The following is a 16900-nucleotide window of genomic DNA, read 5'->3' on the forward strand; positions in this document are numbered from 1 at the left end:
AAATATTGAAAGGTTTGAATTATTTGTGTTTCGTCATTTATTTTATTCATCGGCCAGGTGTTTTCCGTGTGAGACGGGAGATGTGAAGGGTTTCAGCCAGGAGCATGAGCCTGCAGGACCGGGCGGCCGCAGCAGGTTGGCCGTGAGGAAAAGCTGGACTCTAGGGGTGGGAATCTCTTGGCACCTCACAATTCGATTAGATTCTGATTATGAGGTCAACGATTTGATTCTTAAATGATTATTAATCCATCTCGATGCATCAAAAAAAAATTATGCATGATTCCATGCGTGAATTTCAAAAATATATATATACATCTGACGTCGGAGAACCCGACGAAGTCGTTTGTGATTCATAATATCGTTATATTTTGGCCATGATAATATGTATTATATGATATAGATATCTATGTATTTGATGATATTATTTAGATATAGAGCTCCAGGACTGTAACGCAAGTGTTGTACACTTCCTTGTTATTTGGATAACCGTTCTGCTTTTGGTGTTATGGCGCATAACACGTCGGACTCTCGTCTCTGGTATTTCTACAACGAGACTCGTAGTGGGGGTTACCTCAGCCATGGTTGAGAATGAATTGGGGGAAAGGAACTTTGGCTTTGGCTCCCTCAAGAACATGAACCACGACATGGAGGAGAAAGGGATTGACGGCTGCGAATGTCTCCCGCTTGAGCCCTGCTTCCCGCTGCCGAGGGACCACCGCATCGGCGCTGCAGGAGGCGGAGGTGCCTAAGCGCTGCCCGGCGACATCCCTTTCTCCTCCATGTCGCGGTTCAGTCTACTTCAGATTGATGTGGACGTGGAAGAACCAGGAACGTCGGAGAAGCCGACGAAGTCGTTTGAGATTCATAATATCGGCTCACACAGCTTTTGGCCGTGATAATATATATTATATGATATAGATATCTATGTATATGATATTATTTAGATATAGAGCTCCAGGACTCCCGTGTGTTCTAGAATATTTACAGAACACGGCTCATGGCTGTGTGCGCCTCGCCATTGCGATACATGCACTGTAAACAGAGTGCATGGTACCTTGGCTGCAAGCTGCTCAGGGCCACACCCCCACTCTCCTCCTTGACCCGCCTTGCTCCTCCTCATTTGCATTATAGCTACAGACACCAAAAAAGCGCATTTGGGGGAAGCTCAATGTGCGACTGGCTCGGAGTGGCTTTAACTCTGCACCACGGCTGAATTTCGGGAACGTCTTTGAATACTGTGTTAGTGGCCCACTAATACCTATATTAAAACATCCATAAATAGCATGTCATGGCACCTTTGATTCCGATTATTAATTTATCTGCATCGAGACAGAATTGTTCTAGAAAGAATTGCGATGCTTTGAAGGATAGATTATTTTTCCCACCCCTACTGGACTCCCTGAGCTCCACCCAGCAGAGAGGCCCAGGGTCCCTACACCACATGAAGGCCATGGACACTATAGGGTTAGGGCTAACCCAGGGTCCCTACTCCACATGAAGGCCATGGACACTATAGGGTTAGGGCTAACCCAGGGTCCCTACTCCACATGAATGCCATGGACACTATAGGGGTAGGGCTAACCCAGGGTCCCTACTGCACATGAAGGCCATGGACACTATAGGGTTAGGGCTAACCCAGGGTCCCTACTGCACATGAAGGCCATGGACACTATACACAGTAAAATTACAAGAGTAAAATTTCCGTAGTTAAAATTATTTTAGTCGAAAATAGTATTTTTTGCTCTGATTTGAGGTGGAAGAACAAAACAGGAGTTGAGAGACACGCAGAGTTAGATCTGAATAACTGAATAACTCCCAGAGGGCAACGCAGTTAAGTTTCGTTTTGTCCGCCATTACGCCGATGGTCATTTGACCTGCAACCGATCTGGAGAAAGGTCTGCTTGGAAAATAACAACGTAAGTAATACATCAACTGTCTTTTTTACCGCATAAGTTTTGTTTTGTTCTCATCGTACAGGATGCATGTAATGTTTGGTTTGTGTTATTTTCAAATGTGTGGCTTAACATTACCATGCCAGTTGCAAGACGTGCTGAGTCGTGTCACACCTTTTCTAAAAATGGAAGTTCACAGGTTATTAAAGCAGAGGGAGGATGAGTTAAAATCGGTAGTATCCCAAATTCAAGCTCAACGAAGCCGCGCGATTTAAACATATTATGTAAGTTACGCTAGTCATTGCTATATGCAGCTGCTACAGTAGATGCTGCTAAGGTATCACGTTAGCTTGCCAGTCATTTGACCAATTCAAGTTTTTGTTCTTAGGAAAATGTATAAGTATATGTTACACTGTCTTTTGTTGTTTAATGCACACATTAGTCGACTGCGGAGAATTTTGTTTACCATAGTGTATCATTGACTGGTTCGTTAGCATGATTTAGCACCACATGGACTTAACTCTGGAAAGAGTCAACAGAGTTGTGCGCCACACCGATGCAGTGCAATTCACGTTTGTGCTTTTAGGAAACTTGGTAAGTAGACTAGATGGAACATCGTCTTTTGTTGGTTTGTGTCCAGTACACATTGGTTCACTGTGGGGAGACTCATTTTACGTGAGAAGCTTGTGATTCTGGTGCACCGCGTGTACTCTACTCTTAAGGCGAGACACGGCAGGCAAAATCATAGATTTTTCAGTCACTGGACAATTTTGATATTTTGGGCTATTTTGCACCATTAACATGTAATGTTTCGCACAAAAGAAAAAAAAAAGTCAAAACAAAACATTTAGGTGTTTGTTTTATTATAGTTTGTCAACTTGCGCCTCTGAATTTTACAGAAGATTCACCAAACGTTTGCTTTATTACGCACCGTTTCAAATTACAGCCGGTCTCTGTCATATGTGTTCCGTGGTATCATTGGAAAGCACTCGATCTGCTGCACAACATAAAACTGATATCTGATTGGCTGGACTCGATTTCCGACTGGACGATTGGTTCGAATGTATCACGTGGTATGCTCTCAAGCTTGGTTGGCTTTTGCCATAAGAATCTTTAAATGCCGTTTTCTCAAAATGAGTGTTTTTCCATTTTTAGGTGCACATTTCTCAGCCTATGTAGAACCTAGGTACACCACACTTCCCAGTTTCACACATAGCATTGTTATGAAGACATCTACACATGGACTTATTTATAAATTGTTCCTGGCCAGATTTATGGGTCATTTTACCTGGAAATCATGGCGAAAATAGGGTTTTTAAGGCCATGGATAGTATATTTTGATTTCCCAGGTCATAAAAGCAGATATCCTAAAATCCATGTGAGGATTTTTTGTCATTTGATATATAAACAAAATAAAAAAAGAATTTTGGTCCTGGCTTTATCACAGTTTAAGATTCATGCACTGGAAATATATGCAAAAACGTGCATATTTAATGAGATTCAGCCTAATTAGCATAATTAAATATGCAAAATTCAAAAACTTATAATACATTTTCTTCTTATAATGATATATGTAATCAACTGGTAAAGTTTCATGGTGATCCCTTGTATTTAAAAAATGTACCCTATTCACCTGCCATGTCTGGCCTTAAAAGAGTTAACGGGTCGTACTTCATGATGAATGCAGCTGGTGTGCACGTGTTCACGTGTACACGTGTATCCGTTTAAATCATAACCGTTTAGGAAAAAACAATAAACGAAAACAGTTTTTAAACAAAAATCTTCAAATTAAAAAAAATCTTTTTTTTAAAGTTTTTAATTATGTTCTGGAGACACGCATTTATTGATTTTACATCACTAATAAACTAATTGGGGAGGATAAAAGCTAGTCTGCCGAATTGTGTTACGTTGTGTCTGTCCCTCGGCGAGTGTGTGAGTGAGTGTGTGTATCGGCGCACACTCACTCACACACACGAGGACAATGAAGTCACGGTTAACCGTTTACAAGAAAAGAAATCCGTCAACACGGTTAGACATTTTTGTAAACGTTCACATCCCTGCGTTCTTCTGACTGCAGTTTCTCAAATCTCTGTTACTGTTGATATGTTTTTCATATTAATTAGTTCAAGACAAGTAATCAAACCAACTAACTAACCACTATTTTTTCCTGTTCCTTTAGGATGGAGGCAACTGTTAGGGTGAAATATAAGGACAGAAAGAAGTACTTCTTCCTAACATCACCTTTTCAATTCGAAGTATTTTTGGAAAGTGGTAAGAGAAAACATTGCATATGCAGCCTTTATTATAAAATATTGTTACCAATGCATTTGTTTGTGTGTTGCCACTACTTATGTAGGCTATATCATGGTCAGTGTTAATATGACTTAAATGTCTTTTAAAGTTGCCAAGAAGTTTGATCTACCCACCCTGGATATTAAAGTCTATGATGAAACCAGGACCGAAATCGATGATGAGGCATTCGAACACATTCTAAAACAACAGGATATTGGGGTTTTAGAAATTGTGATCCCAACAGCAAGCGTTGATGGTAAAATAACTTTACGTTTTAACTTCTAGATACAAGTCTTTTAATCATCTCCGCAATGACATATCGTTCACATTTAACCTTTTCTGAGTTGTGCAGCTCATGCTGTAAACATTTTGTGTCCCATGAAACATTATTTTGTAGATTCCTTCAGTTCTAGTACGATTGGCGATGGTGAGGCTTCATCAGGATCTGATGACACAGCAATAGTGATCAGAAATCCCTCAGAAAAAAGAGACGCAGAGGATCGTCGTCTGGGTCGAGTAAGATCAATAGATTGTTTATGTCCTTTGTTTATGTCCTTTTTGTAACTTTGTTGCAACCATATATATGCTATTGTTAATCTGTGTACTCTGTGTGTTCTCTGTGTACTGTCAATTGTCACCTCTCCCAAGATGATTGAGGACATCCTCAAGAGTAGCCCTGGAGGTGATAAGATCACACATGAGTATGCTCGCACAAAAACATTGTCAGATGTCAGAAGACGTGACCTAGTGAAGATACTAGTTGCACATCTGACAAATGAGCATGGGTACGTTTTTTTCATAAACTCACAAGACTGATATTAAATTAATCTTAGTTGTATTTTGGACAGGATGTTAATTTGATTTGTGTGTATAGCACAAGCCCCCCTAGGAGATTGAATACGCCAAAGGAATCATCTGCCTTTTTCCTTACTTGGCTGACCCCCTGAGCAAGCTTGGCTATGTAAGTTACTGCTGCTTTTCTGGTGAAATGGTTTCAAATCAGTCACGTATTTATGGGTGAAAAGTATATTTGTATTTACATGTTTTTCCCCTTATTTTCAAAGGAACATTTTTATAATGCTGAAGATGGAAGTGGGTATTTGGCTTGGAGAATCAAAACTCTGCAGAAAGAGGTGTCCGAGGGGCGAATGAAACGGTCACGACAACTTCAAACAGGCCAGTGATTAATTTGGAACATGACCACTCGTTTATTTGGTCTAGGTTTTCTTTTGAGTATTAAACTGGCATGTTGTCCCAAACCTTTAGGTGGGCCAACTTCACACAGGGATCCATTGAAAGAAGACATCCAATGGGACGAACAGCAGTGTCAAGAAGCAATTGCTCTGATGAAGCATTCCACGGATGAAGTTGTAGTGAAGGAGAAAATGAGGCTAACCCTGGCCTATCGTCAGAAGTTGCTGCACGATCCTGAGAAATCAGCCGACATCCTATCTGTTTTTCCTCATTTCTTGGACATTCCAGGTTTGGTGAGTAAAGAACTACAAAGTAATGTTTTGTGTAGTTTGTTATTGTTTGTTTTGTCAGACAGAATGTAAATTTATCTTTGTTTACTTTTACATGTTTTGATTGCTATCTGCCGAACCTGATCAGACTTCAGAAATGATCTCTGTAGCTACTTTGACCATCTACTGTGGGACTTACACTAAATGTCTTTGCCATGTCTTGTAGATTGATCAAGATTTCAGGAGTCTTTTTGGTGACGCAACCTCTGCAAAGATGTTGGAGAAGTGGACCACCAACTTTCAAGCAAAGGTTGTTACTCAGTGTCGTGGGCTTACACTGACTGGAGATGTACAAGACCTCATCCAAAATGCTGAAGCCACTGAAGTAGATGATGGTAATGTCTTCTCCTTCGACTATTCTAGATGGAATGGGGATAACCATTTTATTGTGCATTAAGGCACATTTTGCCACTCACAAAGTTACTGGAGTTATATGTACATATCAACCTGTTGCCTTGAGAAACGGAAGTGGCAGCCATTCACATGTGAAATCACTGGGAATACAGTAATTGAACTGCACAAAGTTGTTTTTATAGTTTCCTACTCAAAACTCATGTCATTGATCCTTTTGCAGGCTTTATTGGTTATGGATAATCCGTCTGCAGCTCTGTCTGTAAATCTGAATCAATATGAAATGCTTAACTGTTCTGTTTTTGTTATATATTCCCCAGGCTGGGACAGTGACATGTCATCAATGCTGTTGCTGGTTCACCTTCTGCCACCTTCAAGCCAAGGCCGAAAAAGACCAGGGAAAATCTCAGCCAGACAAGCATGCGACAGTCTTGTAAAATTCATCAAGGTGAGCTTTGTGTGGAACAAAAAGGGTTGGAAAATACTTCCTCTTTTATTATGCTAATAGTGCTGGGCCATTGGGTAACGCTTAAATAACTAACAAAAGGTGGCCACACACGTTGCATAACACTGACCTTATTTGCATTTACGTGTTTCGGCGTTGTCTTCAGAGTGCTTTACAGCGTATGCGCTAATAAGTGTTATGCATAGTGTGCCCTCTTCCTTTTTACTAATATTGTAACTTTGTAAGAATCCAAAACATAATAAATGACCATGCCTCCTTATTCAACCACAGATTGGGACCAGCATCCAAGGACACCTGGACAACATCTCTGGGAGTCTCATCTCAGCCATACCTACTTGCTGTTGGTGCCAAGAAGAGCATGATCGAGTCTTACTACATCGTGATCGACAAACATGCTCTACCCTGTAAGACCTCAACTTCATTGGCTTGTGTTGATGAACTTTTCAAAGCACATTTCGTCTTTGGCACAAGATACTGTCAGGAATTGACCAATGTGTACACCTTTCTGCAAACCACTGTCTATGACATAGATGTGGAAAACACCAAGGTAAATCCTAGAGTTGCAGAGTTGAGGTCCAGGACACTGAAGTAAACTCCTATGATCTGCATCATTTGTGCAAGATGTCATGCCAGTGTCAATGCCTTGATTAAGCACTTTAAGTTGGTTCATGGTCTTTGTCCCGGAAAAACTCTCAGGTTAAAATGTGCTCAAAGGGGTTGTGCACATGTATATAATAGTTTTTCTGGATTACGAAAGCATCTCACTCAGTGTTCTTTGCGTGACAGTTCTATTGTTAATGAAAGTTCATCTTCAGCCAGTGCCGTTTCAGTTAGGGATGTAGACCTTTTACCACATGAAAAAGTAGCTTGTGAATCTGAACTCCTTCAAAAAAATACAGTAAAAAGTTGTGCGACAATTGTTGCAGAACTGAAAGTTGCTGGGGTAGCAGAGACCACCATTAATAATGTTGTCAACTCTGTTGGGGAAGTTATTGATGACATACAAAACGAAACTCTAGTGTCAGTGAAAAACGGTTTATCTTTACAGGAACCAATGAAAAGTGTTGTGGAATCTCAAATTGATCAGTCATTCCAAAAAATTGCAAATCCATTCTTGGCATTAAACTCTGAAAGCAAGAGAATGCAGTACTTTTCTGAGCAATGGGGGAAAATTGATCCAGTCGAATATGTCCTTGGGACAAGGTTTGCTACCAGACGTAATACGACAAATGGGTCATTTTCTCAAATTGTTGTCCGAGATAAGTTTACATATATTCCCATTCTTGAGACTTTGCGGTTCATTTGTAAGCATCCTAATATTAATGACTTAAGTAGAGACTGGGAAAAGAAAGAAACGTTTCTCTATGATATACAGGATGGAGAATTCTTTAAAAGTCATGCCCTTTTCTTGAAGCAAAACCATGCGTTTCAAATCCAGCTCTTTTTTGATGAGTTTGAGTGTTCAAACCCCCTTGGGTCCAAGCGTGGAATACACAAGTTAGGAGCCATCTATTTTACGTTGAGAAATATTTCTCCAAAATATAACTCAAATTTACTTGCCATCCATTTGGTTTCATTATTTCACGCACAAGACATCAAAACGTATGGATTTGATAAGATCCTTGAGCCACTGGTCAAGGATATATCTCGTCTTGAAACTGAAGGAGTTCAGATTCCCCTTTATGATCATGCTGTTTACGGAACCATCATTCAAGTTACAGGAGACAACCTTGGTATCCATTCTTTATTTGGTTTTGTAGAATCGTTCAGTGCTCGTTATTGTTGTCGTTTTTGCCTACTTGAGAAGGAAGATTTTCAAACGGAATTCAGTGAAGATAGCAGTAAGATCTCACTTCGAACCAAAGAACTTCACGCAGAACATTGTGAGGTTATCAAGAGTAACCCTCATCTTCCTTATGTTATGGGCGTGAAAAAGTCGTGCCTTTTAAATTCCTTGCAATATTTTCATACGGCGACAAATTTTTCAGTCGATATCATGCATGACATATTTGAAGGGGTTGCCCAATTTGAGATGAAGCTCCTTCTGCAACACTTGGGTCACAATTACACAACACCGGCAGAAATACACAGACGAATTCAGAGTTTCAATTATGGTCGCTTGGAACAGTGCAACAAACCTCCAGGTGTTAATTTAGTTGAGGGTTCTAATGACTTAAGCCTTAATGCTACACAAAGCTGGTGTTTGCTGCGCCACCTCCCGATTATATTCGGGGATCTTGTTTGTTCAAGTGACCAAAACTGGTATCTATTCATTTTACTGCTTCAAATAGTCAGCATAGTTTTGTCTCCAGCCATATCGAGTGGCATAACTATATATTTGAAGCATCTGATTTCTGAACACCACAGTCTATTCAAGTATTTATATCCCCACAAGAAATTACTGCCCAAACATCATTTCTTAATCCACTACCCGACGTCGATACAGAAACTTGGCCCTTTGATACATAGCTGGTGCATGCGCTACGAAGGAAAACACAATTACTTCAAAAGACAAATAAAAAGTTTTAAAAACATTACAAAAACATTGGCCAAAAAACACCAATGTCATGTGGCATATTTGTGGCAAACATTTAATCCAAATGAATTGAAATTAGGCCCTGGCAAAATGGTCCCCTTGAATAGACTAGAATCCTACACAGAGATCGCTGTTAAGCTCAATGTTCCCGTTTGGACAACGATCTACAATGTAAAATGGATAAAGAGTTTTGGGAATTTGTATCGGCCTGGGCTGGCTGTTTGCATAGGAGTGGAGAATGAGGCCCCGTCCACACGAAGCCGATTTCATGGCGAAACCGCAAAGGTCTTGTACGGTTCGGCCTTCCGTCCACACGAAGCCGGCAAATCCGCTGACCGAAACCGCAAACTTCTGAAACCACCCTCGGAGGTGGTTTCAAATCTATCCGGTTTCGTTTTGGTTTCGTGTGGACGCCTGAAACCGACTGAAACCGCAAACCATGACATCATCGCCCCACCCCTCGACCTCCTAGCCAATGGCTCTTAAGCCCGCGGAGTCTCAGAAATCACAACAAAAAAGATGATGGCGGACTACAAGCTTGTAATCGTTCTGCAGCATATCATGTCCCTTGTTGGGTTGCTAAGCCATTATTTATTGAGAATCTAGTTCGCCATCGTAGAAGAGCTGTTTGTTTGTGTTGTTAGTGGTTCGGGGGGCTGCCTTTATGCGCATGCTCACCTCTTCTTCTTCTGGATTTGTGTACCAGAAGCAGCGCCCCTTATGGGCCTGGAATGTTTACTACAGCGTTTCTACAGATCTATCCGGTTTCGCTTGGCTTCGTCTTTACGGAGATACTTCGAAACCGGATAGATCGAAACCGTAACCGTTTCGCCCGTTTCGGCTTCGTGTGGACGGGGCCTGAGATGCCTGTGTTTCATGTAATCCAGAATATTGTTGTAAGAGATGAGTGTGTTATTTTTAGAACGACTGCTATGAAAACTCTTTATTTAGAGGAACATGTCCATGCTTTCAAGGTTATGCACATCACAGAAGCACCCATTGTTTTGGAATTTAAAGACCTTTTGCACCACAAGTCTTTTGATATTTTAATGTCATGTGGTCTTGATTCAGATTTGTTTATAATTCCTTATTTTTTCATGTAATGCTTTTTGTGATGATGAGGATAATTTTCTATTGAGAGCAAATATTTGGTGCCAAATAAAAGGACATGTGTAATAATGGATCTTTTGTCATTTTTAACAATTGTACAAGCTTAATATTGAATTGTGCAATTTCTAAATTGGACTCCTTACGGAGAAACAATTACTCAAAATTGAGGAATGTTAACTCTTTTTAAGGGAGTAAATTGCTGTGGAGTAAATTTGTAGTTCCTCTAGAAGGAGTAAAAATAGAGTGAGAGTCAATTGAAATTGTCTCTACATAGAGTGAATTGTACTATTAAAGAGTAGAATTTTTACTCTAAATTGAAGAGAAATTACTCAGATTAAACAACTCTATCGAAAGAGTTAACTTAACTCTTTTTAGAGAGGGACCAAATGTTATCCAAAATAGAGTAAAAATGTCTTCAATTTGAGTAAATTTTACTCTTGTAATTTTACTGTGTAGGGTTAGGGCTAACCCAGGGTCTTCAATGAGGAGAGGGAAAGAGCGAGGGAGAGAGAAGAAGCCAGAGAGGGGATGGAAAAAGAGAAGGAGTAAGAGACAGACAGACAACAGAGAGAGAGCATAGAGAGAGCTGAACTTTTTGCTGAGGCAGCAGAAAGAAATCATACCTTGGAAGGCTTGCATGAACCTCAGGTCACCTCAATACCACCAGCCCGGCACCAGGCTATACTTAGGGCCCCACCCTGTCATCAGATGAACAGATGTGCAGCGTGAAGGTGACCAGCGGGGCAGCGCCGCCAAGCATCCGGCGCCTGATAGGGAGATTATACCTCTAGGATCCAAAGTAGAGACTGCCTCTCAATGGCGCTCTACTCCCACTTGGCTCTATCCTCGTTTGCGGCACTTTCCATGAAGTGTGATTACAGGACAGGTAGTTTATCCATGTGTTCCTCATTTGTTCCAATCGTAGAACAAGCAGGAGTCCGTATCCCACGAAGAATATAAAGTATATATCCACATGCTCCAGTGGCTGTAGCGGCGAGGCCATACACTCAAGCCAAAAGGTGTTGGGTTCCATCCCGGGTACCCTTGAGCAACATGCCTAAGCCCTATCTGTGGCTCTGGATAAAGGGCTAAACGGATTATTAAATACTGGAGGAACCCACCTTCATCTCTGAACTGTCAGCTGATCGGTGAACTCAACCCAGAGGAACCCACCTTCATCTCTGAATTGTCAGCTGATCGGTGAACTCAACCGAGAGGAACCCACCTTCACACTCTGAACTGTGGAGCTGATTGGTAAACTCAACCCAGAGGAACCCACCTTCACACTCTGAACTGTGAAGATGATTGCTGAACTCAACCCAGAGGAACCCACCTTCCCCTCTGAATTGTTGGATGATTGGTGAACTCAACCTGAAACATTCCAGCTGCTCGCAAGATGACTGATTCAAAGCACAGCACATCAGACCAGGAGGGGTTAGGACTAGGGCTAACCCCTCTTTAAGTCCACAAATCAACACAAGTCTACAAGTCAAAATGAACACGTGTCTACAATTCCCCAAATTAACACGTTCTACTAGCACCGTCTGAGCAGCGGTTTCTTACGATGTCTACATCAGAGGGTCAGGCCGCTCGGACACTGGTAGTACATAGCCGCGATATGTGGAGGAGTTCATACACAACGTCACTCGTTACTCGTTCATCAGTGCCTGGCTTCAAACTGTTGGAATAGGGATGCTCTGAGGCGTCAGGGGAGTCTAAAAGCTTCAGTGTTGAGCTCCACTGACCCAGACGAGCCAACAGAGGGATGGGCGCTTCAGGGGTTGGGAAGGAACTCTTAGGACCGACAGCATGGTTACTTGTTTCTGTGTAAACTAGAAGCTTTTTCAAGGTTTCCCAACCATGATATTATAAGTCCAATGAGGGAGTGCTTCCATGGGCAGGAGGCCGAAGCCCGTCATTAAGCTCTGAAGCAAATCTGTCAGCCAGCTCAGCAAAATGTGACCCATTAGGGGGTTCCTGACTGCTCACTCCATCACACGAGGCAGGGTGAAGAACCAGCGTGAGGTGGAGAGGAGGCATCATGTTGTCAGATAAACGGAAACGGCAGACAGGGTAGACGGAGTCATGCTCTCTTTCACCCTTTCATGTTTCAAGTCGATTTTGGTCTGAAAGTGCTTCATTTCCTATTCTCCGCACACAGGACCAGGCCGTTAAACAATGCTTAGTCCTTACGGAGACAAGCATCCCATCACCCCACTGAGACAGACCCCGGGCCTGAACACATCTTGAAGGGTCCTCCAGTCTGGGGACCCTTGGTGAACGTCCTTGAACATGTGTGAGTCAAGGTAGTACTACAGTAGGAGGTGAGTGAAGGTAGTACTACAGTGGGAGGTGAGTGAAGGTAGTACTACAATAGGAGGTGAGTGAAGGTAGTACTACAGTAGGAGGTGAGTGAAGGTAGTACTACAGTAGGAGGTGAGTGAAGGTAGTACTACAGCAGTAGGTTAAACACACACACACACACACACACACACACACTATAGAGGGTTCCAGACGTCCAGGCCCCAGCGGCCTCGGGGTCGTATCTTCAGAGGAGGTGAGCTCCTTAAAGATGAAGGAATGCAGAATGAAGACCTTCTCCAGATGGCCGCATTTAATTTGTTTGTCTGGTCTACTTTGGCTATATTGGGAGAGTGTGCTTGTTCATGTGTGTGGGTGTGTCTCAGCCGGTCTAAGGCCTCTTGGGATCTGGAGTTTCTGTATGTGTACATCATGAGTTATGGGCTCCAGGCTACACACTAAAGGAACGTCTCGTCCCTTGTGGGGGGAAGTCCTGTTTCCAAAACCAGGAGAAGATCGCTGTAACGCATGTCAGCCTCAGGGGGGGCAGGCCCTGAGAGTCTCATTAGAGCCCTGATTGGATCAGACTAGAACCCTGAGTGGATCAGACTAGAGCCCTGAGTGGATCAGACTAGAGCCCTGAGTGGATCAGACTAGAGCCCTGAGTGGATCAGACTAGAGCCCTGAGTGGATCAGCCTAGAGCCCTGAGTGTATCTCACAAGAGCCCTGAGTGGATCTCATTAGAGTCCTGAGTGGATCAGACTAGAGCCCTGAGTGTATCTCACTCGAGCCCTGAGTGGATCTCATTAGAGTCCTGAGTGGAACAGACTAGAGCCCTTAGTGGATCTCACTAGAGCCCTTAGTGTATCGGACTAGAGCCCTGAGTGGATCAGACTAGAACCCTGAGTGGATCAGGCTAGAGCCCTGAGTGGATCAGACTAGAACCCTGAGTGGATCAGACTAGAGCCCTGAGTGGATCAGACTAGAGCCCTTAGTGGATCAGACTAGAGTCTAGTAGTCTGATCCACTCAGGGCTCTAGTCTGATCGGGGGGGGGGGGGGGGGGGGGGCTTGTCACCATGTACAGAAAAAGACACAAAGAGAAGAAGCACCCTAAAGAGGGGGGAGGGGAGGGAGAGGGAGAGGGAGGGGGACGGCAGAGCGACTGAGACCGAGCCCTCCAGGCTGCCCCCCCCCCCCCCCCCCCCCCTCTCTCTCTCTCTCTCTAAGGGCCCAGCGGGGTCCTGATGAAGAACCCAGGGCCACAGGATAAGAAGCGAGCTAAAGAAGAGGAGAACCCTGACCCCCCCCTCACACGCTCTCCGGCCGCAGAACAGCTCCTGATCCGCTCATTGAAAGGACCAGCATGTAAATGATGAGGGCTTAATCCTCCCCCACCGCTCCTAATACCCCGATTCTCATCTTCATTAAACACGTCGCTCCATCTGTTCACCAAGATGGACGCTAGTGCACGGAAAGGGGAAAACAAAGAAACCAAAGCGTGTGTGTGTGTGTGTGTGTGTGTGTGTGTGTGTGTGTGTGTGTGTGTGTGTGTCTGTGAGTGTGTAGACCTGGTCGACAGTTTCTTTTCAGTGTATTTTCTGTTCATCTTTGTCCACCTTCTCTCTCAGTTGAAAGGAGAATGTCCACGATGTGAGCGAGGTGGGGGGAGGAGGAGGGAGGACAGGCGGAGGTAGGACATGGGGGGGGGGGGGGGGGGAGGACAGTTCCTCTCTCCCCCTCGCTCTCGTTTCCCCTCCAGAGCGCTCCGACAATGAGTGGCCCGTCCTGCACACTCTCACACTCTCTCTCTCTCTCTCTCTCTCTCTCTCTCTCTCTCTCTCTCTCTCTCTCTCTCTCTCTCTCTCTCTCTCTCTCTCTCTCTCTCCCTCTCTCTCTCTCTCTCTCTCTCCCTCTCTCCCTCCCTCTGGGGTCTAACCCTAATTGTAAAGAACCAACAACCTACCAGTCCGGAGCAGGTGGAGATGGCGGCGGAGGAAGGCGTCTCGCTGCGGATGAACCCCTGATACAGGCAGCCGCTGATCGCTGCCCCCGAGTCTCCTGGCATTGCCACGATGCCGCCGTCAGGCCCCAGTGTGTGCACGGCGAAGCCCGGCGCCACCACGGGCGAGGGCCGCAGGTCCAGAAGCAGGTCCCGCCCGAAGGCCGACAGCCGGTAGTGGACCGCGCCGGGCTGGGGGGTGGACCTTTTTCTACGCCGGCTGCTCCCCCAAGCGTCCTGGGAGACGTAGCCGCTTCTCCTCTTCAGATCGTGGGTGATGTAGCCGCCCCCGGAGTCCACCTCCACCGGCGTGGCAAACACATAGTCTGGGGGAGGGGAGACCGTCAGGTCCAGGGGTGGGGGGGGGGACTTCAGACGGTGCCGTCCAAGACCTACAGCCTACAGTCTACAGTCTACCCTACAGTCTACAGTTTACAGTCTACAATCTGCCCTACAGTCTACACTACTATCTACCCTACAGTCTACAGTCCACAGTCTACACTACAGTCTACAGTCTGACTATAGGGAGCCATCTATGTGGCACTTCGCACCACAACTCAATTAAAATTGGACAGCAGCCTGTGAAGTCTCTTTTCCAATGGGATGAGTGATTAGAACGCAGCCTGTGTAGTCTCACTTCCAATGGGATGAGTGCGAAAGTGAAATTGGCTCAAAGCAAATTAATTACTTCCCTTCCATATACATCCATATGGGTGTATCTAACCCTTCATACAGCTGCTAGTCACCTGAAATGTTGAAAGCAAATTCCATAAACGCTTACCTTGTTGTTGTGAAATGCTCATTACGACTAAAATTGTTTATCTAATGTTGTATGTGATGTCCTATGTATTAAAACTAGTGCTTTCAGTTAAACGCGTTATTAACGGCGTTAACGCAAACCAATTTTAACGGCGTTAATTATTTTTATTTATTTTTTACTTTGGCTCAAAACAAAGAAGCAGTAGCCTGACTGCTATGTTCAAGGCAGTATGTTTGTATGTTCATCGTTTAATTGCACTATAGGCTTTTTTTTTGTATCGTCCTGTTTTGATCAGTATATGCCAATGTTGTTATTAATAAAAAAACATTTGCAAAAGGCAAGCCGATGCACTTCTCCATGTTGATAAGACCATTATAATGAGAAAAAATTAATGGGACAAAGAAATCAAGGGATATTTAGCATATAAAAAAGATTGCGATTAATTGCAATTACTCGCAATTAATCGTGAGTTAACTATGACATTAATGCGATTAAATATTTAAATTGCTTAACAGCACTAATTAAAACCTTTAAGGGTTATGTTCCTACCCTATCCTCCTAAGATTTATTTGACAATGCTTTGCCGATGTGCTTCTAGTTAAACAAAGGCTTTGACCATACCTGATCGAAAGGTTTTGCATTGCAATCACTAACTTAACACACGTCACATTTTTAACAAAGACCCATGTCATTAGTAATAGCTAGACATTTCAGTGTATTGACAATTAATCTATTTACAAAGAAAACTGTCTTGCGTGTAACCTACCCTGATTCAATCCGTGGTTGTCTGGAAAGTCTGCGGCCGGAATGGAGAGTATGGAATGTGAGCAACATATCTGCAGCGTCTGCAGAAAACATGGACAGGTAGCAAAAACTTGAGAAGCGCAGAGGAAACAATCCGATCCTTTACAAAATACACACACGCATGTGTGCCGACTCAGCAATGAAGGCAATGTACCTTAATGACGTTCCAGGACACCAGGGTAGGCAGCAGTTTAACTGACGAACAGCCAACAAGCGGTATAGGTAAAGTCCAGATCAGAAGAAAAAGGCAATTCATAATGTCACGCACGCTTTGGCTTCGTTACCTCCAGAAAAAGGTCAAAAGTAGTGATGAGCCGCTCGCGTGGCGCATCATGCAACTGTCACTCATACTTCACTTATAGTTTCAGACAGTCGTCCCCATTCTCTCGATAGCAGGGTGAGCATCTGGCACCATAGCGGTAGGCTACTTTTAGCCGACGGCACCGTGCGTCTGGCCTGAGCGGGGATCCTAGACTGAGTTCACCAGGAGCCTGTGGTGCCCGAAAATCCCGCACAATAGCGGGAAGCGCAGCGTGTCGAGCAGCCGGTGGATGGAGCAGCTCTGAGCCCCCTTAGGTGGACCACCAGCCACCCAGCCAATCAGCGCGCAACCTCATTTACTCACAGAGATCCGATTGAAGAAGTTACTGCTTGCTTTTCAGTTACCCGACATTGAATGTGCAAAAAGTGACTTGGCGATGTACTCTTCAATGAGTATGAAATGTTTTACCGCCCGTCGACTTGCATTTAATGCATGGATCATCTCAGATACAAAGTTATAGGGTTCCAAGATAATACATGTAGCCTACTACTGTATCCTATTTGTATTTCCATGCTATGTTTTCACAACATTCGTATTATTA

At 43.7% G+C, this 16900-nt stretch overlaps 1 protein-coding gene and 2 long non-coding RNA genes across 4 annotated transcripts in view; 2 read left to right on the top strand and 1 right to left on the bottom strand.

Moving 5' to 3' along the window:
- The window catches only part of adamts18 (ADAM metallopeptidase with thrombospondin type 1 motif, 18), a 71263-nt gene extending 54363 nt beyond the window's left edge, over nt 1-16900 (bottom strand). Inside the window, exons 1-3 of the mRNA XM_060072258.1 lie at nt 16192-16900; nt 16000-16078; nt 14438-14799 (exon numbers count right to left, since the gene is read on the bottom strand). Coding sequence (XP_059928241.1) covers nt 14438-14799; nt 16000-16078; nt 16192-16293 — 543 coding nt within the window. The 5' untranslated portion in view covers nt 16294-16900. The remainder of the gene's footprint in view (nt 1-14437; nt 14800-15999; nt 16079-16191) is intronic.
- LOC132472592 (uncharacterized) lies at nt 1753-5361 on the top strand. Of its 2 annotated transcripts, none has more exons than XR_009529107.1 (6): nt 1753-2486; nt 4072-4163; nt 4582-4700; nt 4833-4969; nt 5059-5145; nt 5249-5361. It is a non-coding gene; the product is annotated as an uncharacterized LOC132472592 (long non-coding RNA). The 2 variants fall into 2 exon arrangements; XR_009529108.1 differs by lacking the exon at nt 1753-2486 and adding an exon at nt 4294-4440 and having other exon boundaries at nt 3860-4163.
- Nucleotides 5455-6771, top strand: LOC132472591 (uncharacterized). Its single transcript, XR_009529106.1, has 3 exons — nt 5455-5671; nt 5874-6042; nt 6379-6771. It is a non-coding gene; the product is annotated as an uncharacterized LOC132472591 (long non-coding RNA).

Source organism: Gadus macrocephalus, chromosome 14 (assembly GCF_031168955.1).
Source record: "Gadus macrocephalus chromosome 14, ASM3116895v1".
Classification (NCBI taxonomy): Eukaryota; Metazoa; Chordata; class Actinopteri; order Gadiformes; family Gadidae; genus Gadus; species Gadus macrocephalus.